Here is a 12,889-nt window from a genome sequence, read left to right as displayed (position 1 = left end):
AAAAAACAGAAGTGAAAAACAAGGCATAAGTATTGGGCAGATCTGCAGAGTACATACAAACAGCGGCAATGTTTTCTCAGTTGTCTGAAAATAAAACAACAGAAACGTATAGGAAAAAAATGGTTTGGAGACCAGTGTGACATTTCTAAAATGAAAAGTAGCCCTTCATTTCGCTATATAACTAATTGAGGACAACGGAAAATATTATTTTGAAAGACTTATCTCCTGTAAATTTCATGACTAATTTATACACAGACAGAAATATAGACACAGCATGATCGTCAAGCTTGTCAGATTAAGACATACACACCTTCCCTCAGACTAACATAAGGCTAAAATCTGTCAGAGAGAGAGAGAGAGAGAGAGAGAGAGAGAGAGAGAGAGAGAGAGAGCAGTTTTGTTGCAGCTTGCTCTGTCCTTGGTGACCTCAATTACATTTTTGTTCAGTATCTTGACAGTCTGAACATTATTATCACGATGTACAACAGTATTCCGGTACTCAGTTGATTGCTTTACTGTGAAATATTAGACGCTAGTGCGACACAGTTGACCAAACCAAACTCGAAGAACGACAAGATTTATTGTACTAATTCTATCAAATTGCAAACATCATTCACTTTTTCCTGCGCCACTCTTAACACTAAACCTTTGCTGACTATCTATGTAACAAATCAAAATGTATCATAATTGATTGATGGACTGTTTTACTGTTTCTTTCATCATTCAGAGTATATAAACTCGATCAAGGTGATGATACCAAAGATTAATACACACGATTCATCTTGGCTATAAATTGTAATTTAGGACTTTATTCTATGTCTAATGTTTTACTTTGAATTTTCTGCAGATTAGCCACACTGTGAAGAAATATCAGACATCCCCCCTCCGTTCAAAGACCTCTTCAATGACTCAGTCCGGCCATTTCGTTCCAGGTACGTCAATTTTATTTTTGAATCTCTATTGCCGTAAGAAGTGTAATGATGCTATACTTCTGTTGTCCAGTCAGAGAACGATGTTCAGGATGTGAGCGAATGTACAAATTTACGATACATGCAAACATCATGAGAGTAAAGTCATCAGCGTTTACCAGTATAACTGCTGCCCTTATGCTGTTCGTCTTATCACAGTTATTCTAAGTTTCACGGGAAACGATTATTAGCGCTATTGGTGACAAAAAGCACGATTTTTTTATATTTATTGTACATTTGTCATGATACTTCTCTCAGTCTTTGTTGTTGGTATTCCATTGGTGTGTTTATCTTTAGGCAAACCGATAATGGATGCTTTCAATAACAAAGGAGGTGAAACTTCATCTACTGAAGTCAAACTGTGAATGAATGAATAAGGAATGAAAGGAAGACCTGACTCAAAGAAGATAAAACGCACGAGTTGTTTTGATTTTAATTAAATATCACTTATTCCTCGCTGACAATCATCTGTTCCTAGGGTAGACGAGTTTCCATGTCAAAGTGAACGGAGAATGTTTCCATTTAAAGGCAGGTTTTGATGTTTAAGACCATAATACCACACCGATTTAAAGTGACGGACGAGGGCATGACACAAATTCTAAACCGATGGATGGCATACACTACAGGACGGGGTTATAACAAATGGAGACCGAGGATCTTTAGAAATCCCTGCAAGACTTAGGAAGGGCAAAGACGAATACTGATCAGACATAGCATTAATAATTATTCGTTACGCGTTTTTCATACATCTCATTATCAATCGTGAACGAAAGCGACCAAAGTTTACATATAGTACATGTAACATTTCGACAGATGTAAGGACTGGTGAGGATCAACAAAACTCCAAATAATTTTGGACTGATTCATCAATTTTCATTAATATGTACCAGTCATTTTGTGTAAAATGAAACGTTTACTGAGATGGCCTAAGTACGGCATATCTAATACTATGCTGGAATAATATGATACATTACTGACAATTAGTTCAGGCATTGCACGTTAGATGGGGAGCAAAACTCAATATATAAGTCGTGTGGATAGTTTTGAATCAGTTACCAAGTATACGACTGAGCAGACAGTGTGTCAAGTCATTAATCTATTGATACGAAAATATATCCTATCGTGTGTGGCCTTTAGAGTCTCTTAAGTCTCCTGTCATATGAAGAAACAAATTCAGATATACAATATTTTATTGAATATATCACTTTTTTATGTGAAACCTTACTAAGCAGGACTTCGTTAACTTTTTCATGAAAGAAAATTTGTAATAGTCATCTTAACATATTTTCTATCGTGAAATATATTTTGCTTTTGACGAATATTCTCAGATTGTCAAGTTCAAATCTTTATGTATAGTTTTGATCAACAGAAATTGTATCTAACATGTATTTTACTTAATGCCCAGTGCATTACATGTAGCACTTTAGAAAGAGAATTATCGTAATATACCATTATGGACAAGAACAAATTTCGGGCTGTGTAGAACGATTGGCTAAATGAATGAAATGTAAACATCATTTCGGTTTTAAAATATTGTGACATTCAAGTTTCAAAGGCAGATTGTTAGGGTGACACTTACGCTTTATGCTTGGACCGATCTGATTATGAACATTAATACATAAATGTAATTAAAGTGTGTTTTAAAAGAACCGTGGCTGTACCTTTGGTAATATTTTCACTATTTCTATTCGGGAATCATCTACTTAAATTATGCCGACATGCAAATCATTATCCGTGCCAACACAACACATTTTATAAGGTATGCAATGTTTCTGTAAAAGCTGAAACCTTGTCCACAATGTGTATTACACACAATAGCCTTGTTGATTCCGACGTGGTTTTCGGTGAGTAAGAATTTCAAAGAAATTGTTTTAGAAACAGAACAAAAATACTATTAAAAAATAAGATCAAACGTTAGAGCTAATAGAGCTTTAAGGCCCCTCATCACCGTCCCTAAACCATCGTTTTTCGTGTCAGACAAATCCAGGTACAACGATCTTGTCTGTTCTCTGACATTCAAACGTTGCTAAGATAATATTTAACATTTATTAGTTGTTTACTATACACGTATTACAATGTGCATTGTCATTAGATCTTAGGAATACAATAACCACATTATTTACGAACGTTTCATTTTGTTCTTATTGATTTATAAAGGTGATTAGCTAAATTTCTAAATGTCCGCTAACTCATTTATTGAAGCAATTAAAAGTATCATCCAACTAACTAACCAAAGAGTGTTCAAAGCAGTAATTTCATGGAAATGTTTGTTCATTTACGGTGTCTGTACAATTGTTTACCAGTTTCATAGGTTTTTCCTGTAATATTAACATACTTACGTCATCTGTAATGTTTGTCTATTTCCCCTTCTTGTACATTAAGGGTCATTTTATCTTTCCTACTGTTACAGTCATCAGCATAAATTACACTGTTGTAAGATTTGATCTGCCTCTATCTATTTTGAGTAGCAAATACGGTATAGCAAAATAGTCGACGGTTCTCAGCCCATGAAAGGCGTCAAGGTTATTATTTGAAACTTTGAATGATTTGGAATTTGAATAAAATGACATAGTCTACACAAAGGACACACTCAGAAATATATCGAAGTCATGTCATGAAGCTGTTAGTTATACTTGCTACCGAAAGTTATACTTGCTACCGAAAATTGCTGTAACGGTTTTGTATCCTTACAATATTAAGTCAAGATTCCACACGGTTAATTTTATTGTCATTGCAATTCTTTGAATGAAATACAATTTTTGTAACTTTAGATTACATGTAAGTATTGCTACTTAATTTACACGTTTTTAATAGTGAGTAGAATTTTGAGAATGTCAAACATCAGCTCAGTGTGAATATCGTTGTCTCCAATATTGATAGTTTATAGTACTACTATCGTCTGTCTAGCCTTATTGATATTTGATAATAGGTTACCGTTGGTCGTCATGAATATCTTTGCATTATAAATCTTGTCAAGACGTTGCAATAGCTTTTACAAATGAGATGTGTTTTGTGAGAAAGATTTACAATCTTTTATTACATGTACGTTTTGCCGTAATCTAAATGTAATCGTTGGAACCGCATCTTCAATTTTGCCAGTGTTGCCATTTTAATAAAGAGCGCCACCAGAGACAAGAAAAGTAATTTGCCCTCCAATGGGATCTGATCACTCAAGAGCTTAGTGTTCGTGCCAATTTATTAACTATTTACCTCCTGTATTTATGTCACTGTAATAATAAATATATGATGATGAAAAAATTGTGTGTATTTCTGAAGTTTCCCTAATAGTTATTGTTGAAGAGTGCGTCGTATCGAAGATATTAATGCTTCAAGATACGTGTTTTGAAGGAAGTGTCATGGCAGGTACCACAGTAACTCGTTTTTGCCTTGTTTTCATCCCAGCATGGTTTTGCCTTGAATTCTTTCAGTGACGCAGTATTGCTTCAACAGAGATGATGTTAGTTCATTCGAAAGAGAATAATGTTATCTTGCAGCTGCATAACGTACGCTGTGTATTTAGAGACTTGTGTGAGTGTTGATTCAAAACTTGAAGATTGCAGTCCATATTTACATTACCCATATGGTACATATCATTTTAAAGAATTATACAGAGGTTGAATTCACATGGCTAAGTCATTATTGCTTTATGCGGGGATGAGATCTTTCCTTTAAAGTAATACTTTCACCTCTTAAATTGATGATGCAAAAAGATTTTCATTTTAATCATTGCCAAATGCGCATCATGTCATATAAGCTTATAGTGTCCTATTATATTGAAATTTACATTACATCCAAGAAATAACCTCACTCGATTAACGATCAGGGCTTTATCATTAACATCTGTCCATATTTTCATGTAATTTCTCAAACAAGTGATTTCGAATCACCTTTAGAATAAAAATTCAACCTATTGCTCCAAACATATATGAATGGATATCCACAAAGTAAGCAAACAAGTGTAGAGTCTCTTCAAAAAATAAATAGGCCTATGTTTGGTGCATATGGGAGTCATGTCATGAAAAAACCAGCGATCTTGCCCTCTCTGTAGCAGCGAGGAAGAACTCCCTAAATCTCGAATTTCATTTTATTTCAAGCCTTAGTTTTATTCCTACGTATGGGTTAACGAATTTGCATAGGTTTAAAAAACTGTCCTTTCTTTTGCTTTTACACGTCACTTATAGAACAACTTCCATAGAGTTCATCCTTGCAATATAAATGACACATATATAATTCAGCTGGTGCTATGACTCCGAGTCATGATATACAAAATGGTCACCAACAAGGTTTTTCGAAATACCTTTTTATTGCATTTGACACAAGTGAAAATTACATCACCCATATGTCCACTGTTACATTAACCATAGACCCTCGAGAAATTTCTCGAGGGTCTGTGCATTGACTGACTAACTCTCTGAAAAGATTGTTGTCTCAACTTCTATATTAGTTTCCTTTGCTTTCCTTACAGTGAATTCATTTTTGAAAACCATTTCAAAGGGCACCTTAACACTTGCGATCCAAAATTTTGAAATGCTCCATTTTCCAACAACAATTTAAAATCTTACATACTTTCTGTGTGTCTGCAATGTTACTCTCTTTACACTCAGTAAAAATGATATTCGATTGTGATATTCCAATGACTCTACCCATATACCTGTTGACAGCGTTTCATCTTATTCCATCATCTGGACGCAATTGAACATTTGAAAAAGATATGTTCTAAAGAAACTACATCCTTACAAACTGAGCATAGCGTATTTTATCTTACAAATATACTTGTCACATGGAAGTAAATTATGTAAAACATTCACTGAAACTCTCGTAGTTTGACTTTTAGATATTATTCCCTAATATTGTTCTTCGTTCAGCTCGGAAAATACGAGTGACGTAATGACCGTGTCACACAAGTCGAAGACTCGTGGTGACATGGTCATTACGTCACTCGTCACAGCGTTGGTGTATGGAACAAATGCCAGACAACCTCTCAGTCTACACGTACCTTCCGCAACGTTATACAATATTTCAAAGATAGCATAGGCCTAGAAATTTACCTCAGACGAAGAGACGCTATTTTTCGGGAACAAACCGACATCGACTGAAGCTTGACGGCGCGAACACTGTAAACGTCACGCCTGACCCTGGTTACAATGCTTACGGAACTCACGGTAACGCGACCAGCTTCGAGTTCGTGTTCCGCAAATTATTCGTGTAATTCCTTCGGAATATACAGGCGGTACACTCTTGTGTTTATATTGTTGGGATTATTATTGTCGTAGTCTGTGAAATCATCGATTTCATTACATGACTTTTGGAGGCCTTGTTGCATTGGAAACCGTATGCCTACCGCATGAGAGTACACAGTGCGTCGAAAGTTCAGGTGTCGGCGGGGTCTATACGAATACGAACCCCCATGCATATTGGCGACAAAACTAAAACACGAGGCCTCAAATATTTGCTTAGTTGATGTATTCAGTCAGACTCTAATAATTGCTTAGTTGATGTATTTTTTCAGACTCTAATAATCGTGACTAATATTTACGACATTTTCACGTCAGACACATTTTGATCGTGGGAAAAATACCGGCCGCCATGTTGTTTGTTTACATTGACGAGCATACCGAAGATCGACGTAAAAAAAGTCAGACGCATCAGAATTAATGACATAGACGCGGGTTGTCGTGACGCAGAACGACCAGAGAATAAATCCCGTATTTTTTGTTCGGAGACGACAAACTTGGCTTGTGCAAGTGATAACACTTATAATATCGTATGAGTTCCTCCACATACAAAGATTCTGGTTCTCTATGAAGTACACGTAAATTTTGAGATTATTTCAAGACTTTACTCTTAGAGCGGTCTGTACTTTTGTATAAAAATTGAATACAGTGCCTTGCATGTTAATTTGCATGGGGGAATTGTACTATCATTGACAGTAACCTCAAAATTGCCATCCTGTAGAATCACTGGAATAAAGACATTGTATCCTAGACTACCAAGTGAGAGGATGAAGATTCATGTGATCTGCACTGTTCTTCACTTAATACAAAACATGGAAAAACATCAACACAGAATTCTAGCAAAGATGCACTATAGCTTATAATAAACTACTAGTAGTACGCTGCTGTAGCAATCCTATCATTACTTTATAAAAGTATAGCCATGGTAACTCATTGCAAAGGTCGCATCTTTGCTTTCAACTAATGTTTTTACTCAAATAGCTCGAGGTGCTTGCACCTGACATTTTACGTTTATAAGTTTCGTAACCCCGTGTTGTAATCACTTTCAAGCACTTTGTTTTGCTATTTCTCTTTTGCGTTTAGCAAAGTTGTCAATAAGGTTTTGGACATTATAACAGATGTCTTTTGGTATACTTATTACAATTGTAACAGATATCTTTTGGTATACTCATTACAAAAGCAAGGTACATTATCTTTGATACAGCAAAATATTCTGTAATAACAGTTCGTCCATAAATTGTAAGGTGACGCCTTCCCCATGAATTTAACAGCTTTTCGAGTGACTTCATTTTTTCTTCCAAATTTTACTTCTTATAAAATTTATCATCATAGCCAAAATATAAACACCTAGTGATTTCCAATTGATGTCGCCAACTTTCACATCTCTTCGTCTCAGTGGACCAAATAAACACCTGTTGTTTCCTTCTTGTTCAATTTAACCGTTACACTGATAGAAGCTTTATATTACTTTAAGAACAGATTCAACTGTGGCTAAAACTTGAACATAGGTTGTGTCATCTGCTAATAAGGAAACCTTTGCTTCATGAGCTGTATCGTTGAGACCAAGCACATTGAAACCTTTGCTTCATGAGCTGTATCGTTGAGACCAAGCACATTGAAACCTTTGCTTCATAAACTGTGTCGTTGAGACCAAGCACCTTTGCTTCATAAGCTGTATCGTTGAGACCAAGTACATTGAAACCTTTGATTCTGTAAAGCTAATATTTCAATTGCCAATACGAAAATCAGTGGTGACAATGAATAGCCTTGTCTTACACCTCTTTCATGATCCAAGTGTTCAGAACACCAACCTTGCACAAAATACAACTTTGAATATCTATGTTGAATGTTTTCACCCACTGATGAAAGGAATGTTCAAACTTCATTAAAAGTAAAACATGATTAATATATTTTTAATTGACGTAATCAAAAGCTGTGTTTCATAATCAACAAAAATTACAGCACTATCCTCATTGCGTTTCTTGAATATATCGGCACTGAGTGTAAGATTCTCGGCAATAAAGCTCCCTTTATATAAGCAGTTTGATCTCTGTGAAGTAATGATGGAATTACACGTTTGAAATGATTTGACAGCGTCTTGGTAGCTTCTTGTAGTCGGTGTTGAGAAGGGATATTAGACGTCAATTATTCAAATCATACTCTGAGCAGTTTTTATAGAGGAGTGTCAGCACACCAATAATGAGAGACTAACAGGACACCACTTCTGTAAGCTTCTACCAAATCACATATCACGCCAAAAAGCCTTAAAATTCAACAGTTAAACCATCAGGGCCTGGAGATTTGTTTACTGCCATGCTTTTAAGGCCCTCGAGTTCGACACATTTTATTTCTGATAATAAACCATTGCAAATACTTCTCTAATTATCAATAAGTTTGCGGATGTGCGTTTCCAAAAGAAAATCTTTCAATGAAACTTCCTTCTTTTTCGCCGTGTATAAATCACTGTAAAACTGCTTTCGACCCTGTAAAATTTACTTTCTACCAATTACTTGCTTACCATCATTTGTGCAAATCGACTTCATCTCTTTCTTCACTACACTGGATTTACCCCATACATAAAAAATACTTAGTATTTCTCTCCCAATTTCCACCAGAGCGAATTTGTGTGCCCTCTGCAAACATGCGGTTTTCAGTTATTCCGTAAATCTCGATATTGACATTTAATGGTTCATTGCTCATACGTACCTTGCAGATGTCAACTTTTTCTAATTCTTGATTTTCAGCTCACAGTAGCCTGTTCAGGTGAAAATTAATCATGTTTCTCACACTATCAGACATGTTTTATCAGGATAGAACTCTTAAAAAGAAGAAAGCACTTTATTTGATGAAAATCAGATTATCCATTTTGAAGATACAGATTTTTGAAAATTAAATTTTCAGCATTAATTTGAAAGTGCCTTTGGCATTATTAACCATTGGAAAGACGATGGTACCAATTTCGACAAAAAGCTTGTAACTTTGCTATTTCGTGACCGATTTGCATTATCTTCAGCAAATGTAGTACTAAGTGAGACCAACTGTACAAAATTATGTACACTTTTGCATATCCATAAACACGTTGCCATGGAACCATGATATTTTATCAAAAATTATTTCAATACAGGGCGGTTGCAACTTTTGCGTTCGCTCAAAACATCGAAAATTATTTTTAAATGAACAAATGATAGTTGGTCATTATATTTACAGGCCACAATACTGGATTAAACGGTTAATTTTTGTAAAATTTCATGTCAAAAGTCTTATTTTTGATCTCGATTCCACATTTTTCGGCCGAGTGTCGATTGTGACCCCTCATTTTAAAGCTTACATACTGTCCCCTCCAACTGTGCGACTTTCATAATGGAACATCCCACATCAGCCTCGGAAGACACGTTGGCAGTTTTGTGTTTGGCCCGGCTCATTAGCAAAATGGCGGCCATGCTTATCAGTGGGGCAGTGTGTGGATTTGAGGCCCGTTTTCAAACTTTTTGAAGTCATTACTCAATCTTGGCTGAATGTTTTGGACTAAACTTTTCACAGCTCATAGAATATTCACTATAGAAAGCCATGGGCTATTTATTTCTTTATTATTTTATTTGGACCCACTCAAAATACGGCCAAATAAAAATGATACAACTGTAATCCAGTGTGTTCTGAACACATTTGTCACGTCACTGAACAGGCTACTTACAGTTAATGTTCTTTGTAGTATGATGTAATAAGTTGTTGTAAATTCTTTCATATCTTTTTTGGTCAAATCCAACCTAACTTTTCAACTGAGATTTGCATATTTAAGTTTACATGATATAGTAATGTATCCAATACTGCTTACATTATCTTCCTCAATGAACAAATGCTTATTGAACTTCCAAATGCCAGGTCCCCTGTCATTTTTCTCAGAGACCATCTCAAAGTAAACAGCAATGTGATCAGTTTTTTTACAACGCTGGTCCAATGTCAATTTTTAACTCTATTTGCAATATGTTTAACAGTAAAAATTTAACATTTCTACGGTGAATTGTTTTTAGGCGTAGGCGTCCCGGCCAAGGGAATTATTGCCAATTAAGATACCGCCGTCTCTTAATATCAACAAGGTCAAAATGATTCAGAAACCTATGAAGGTAATGGATGGACCTATTAACAGTTACTCAATGAGACAATCTATCAAGATGGTTTAGTGCACAGCTGAAATCGCTAGCCAAGACCATGATTTCATCAATAAAATGCTTGTCAATTATATCTGTCAAATTCAAAAACGAAAATCTTTTTATATAGTACTACACTGTCATTTGGTGCATAAACACCGCACAACGAGAAGCCCTCGTTTTCAATAGTACCTATCGCAATTGCAATTCTACTACCCTGGTTATCTGTGTAAACACTCTCAATTTGAAAACCAAGTTTCTCGTCAAAAACAATGGTAACACCCCAATATTGTTAGATCCTTTTGAGAGTACAATTTCTCCTCCGAATTCCTTTTACCATATGTCGGTATTGATAGCCTCCCCATGGACTTCTTATAAAACACTACAATGTTTGCCTTACGATATCTTATCCACTGAAAAATGTCTCTTTGCTTTTCCATTGTAACCTCTTAAAAATTAAATGTGTAATTTGTCACTCATTTACTCTTTTGCTTCCTCTTTCGTGTCCTTTACTTTCTCACGCTTGTCTCATTGTTCCTACCTTTCGGAACGATAGGCGGTGATTCGGAGGGAAAGTCCGAGATAAATTCCCACGAGGTGTGACACACAGTCAAGGAATTGTCCGTTTACACTTTCACTGATGTTTGTCGATTCGCCGCTAACAGACGCCTTATCATCACCTTCGTCTTGATGATGTAGAATTGGTGTTGCTTCAAGGCAAAGAATGATTTAATTGGTCTCAGCAGATTAAATTGATGGTTCATTTCTGTCTTGTGCTTGCTAGGTCTGCTTGCTTATCAGTGCCACAGGAGTCTTTGGTTGTTGCGTGAAAGGGAATGGTCATGGTCTTCGGTCGTTCGAAGATTGGCGTAGATGACGAAGACACCTGTTGGAAGTATTTGCATATGTATTGTTGTAATGGCTGATGTAAAATTCAATCGACAAAGTGATCGCCAATAAGCCCTTGAACAATTAGAAGTGACCAATGCATACTTGTATACCTCGATTGTAGGCCATAGTTTTCAAGCCGTCTATGGTATTTTAGTTTCTCAAGAGCTGCTTCAGACATCGTTGACGTAAATTTGCAGCTTTTCATGTGGGCTTGTGGAGGAATAACGCCGTTTTTGAAATAATAATTTGATTCATAATAATGCAATTAGTTTCATATCATATCCATTCATACAAAACGTTTATATGACATGAGTAGAACACAAATCATCGCAAAATAATAATCGCAAAAGTATGAAGTTCTACAATGAGAAATTCGCGTTGCTATTTGGAAATTTCCGCCGTCCTCGTAGGATATTGGTTTTCCCTCAAAAGTGTGATGTCAACACTTTCACTCCAAAACCTCTTTTACCATCTGAATCGATGGCATTTTTTACCATCGTAGGAAAAGTTAGTAATGTGTGCGTTTTTGTCTTCTCATCTGAGACTGAAAGCCATAAGAAAGGCAGACAAGCTATGTATAACTCTGTTTCTATTTCGGTTACATTACAGTTTATCTTTGAATGCCAGTTGATTGTATTCGGGAAGCATCTTTGACATTGAGGGCGCACTTTCAGCTTCATGCAATGAAGGAACGGACTATAAATGAAATTTCCCGCAATTCGCAGTAAAGCGGGAAATTATTGTCTCGTCAAGATGTCACGTGCCAGTGCGGGGCCAATCAAGTGATTGGAATGCGGTTCAGTACAGGTGTTGTATTGTTGTTGTGGTGTATTTATAAAGTTTTGAGAGCTTTGTGATTTCAGTCTAGCAGTGCTTCTCTCCGTGCATGTTTAGTGTAGATATAAACGACATAGACATTGTAAGGTTTATTTTTTTCCAACTGTAGTTATGAATTTTCTTATTTTGTTTCGAATTTTTTCTGTCATGTCAATATTACCGTTAGGATCTTCGTCCTAATTTTCAAGATGATACCCGACATCCGTTGCGAGCATTTGTAGCATAGTATTCGGGTACAGGTTTCCAGAGTTTTTCCTAATTTTGTTTAGGGTTTTATCTCTGGTTTTTCCTGGACGGCTATGTGCTCTTTTTTGTAGTTCTCTGAGTGTTTTTTCGACATCGTAGTTTGTTATTGAGCGATTTGCATGGTTTCCTTGTATGGTCGTTTGTTTTCTTGTTTCTTTAATTAAGTCGTTTTTTTTTTCAATAAACGCGGGAGCTTGCAGTCAGTAAGGAAGTACCGCACCACCCATAGTATGTGTGTAGTTTGGTGTTTCTTATTTGCATAAGAGTCGGCATAAGACGGAAATCGGGGAAATGTTTGTTGGATTCGCGGTTTTTTTTTTACATCTGCGGTCAGTGCAAATGTAGCAAGCATCCCTGATTTTGCAAAAATTAGATTTGTATAGTTGCGACAAAAACTTTACACGAGACACCTTCAGGACATGTGTCCTGTAACGAGCCTGGGACTAGTGGAGTTCTCTTCTCCGGTGTCTAATGATTGCCGCTGTGGCGTATCAACTTTTACGTGTTTGTTTACATGAGCGGAGGTTCCCATTTGTCTGCAAGCTACAAAAATTGTTCAATGTATTTC

The 12,889-nt window shown here is 36.1% G+C and overlaps 1 protein-coding gene across 1 annotated transcript in view; it reads left to right on the top strand.

Annotated features, from left to right (window-relative positions):
• LOC139147062 (uncharacterized) overlaps positions 1 to 4,226 on the top strand; it is a 57,200-nt gene extending 52,974 nt beyond the window's left edge. The window contains exons 24-25 of the mRNA XM_070717915.1: positions 848 to 932; positions 1,266 to 4,226. Of these exons, the coding sequence (XP_070574016.1) occupies positions 848 to 932; positions 1,266 to 1,333 (153 nt within the window). The 3' untranslated portion in view covers positions 1,334 to 4,226. The remainder of the gene's footprint in view (positions 1 to 847; positions 933 to 1,265) is intronic.
• Positions 4,227 to 12,889: the final 8,663 nt, after the last annotated feature.

This window comes from Ptychodera flava, chromosome 13 (assembly GCF_041260155.1).
Source record: "Ptychodera flava strain L36383 chromosome 13, AS_Pfla_20210202, whole genome shotgun sequence".
In the NCBI taxonomy this organism is placed as follows: Eukaryota; Metazoa; Hemichordata; class Enteropneusta; family Ptychoderidae; genus Ptychodera; species Ptychodera flava.
The sequence above is the reverse complement of the archived record's forward strand: the minus strand, read 5'-3'. Positions and strand labels throughout refer to the sequence as shown.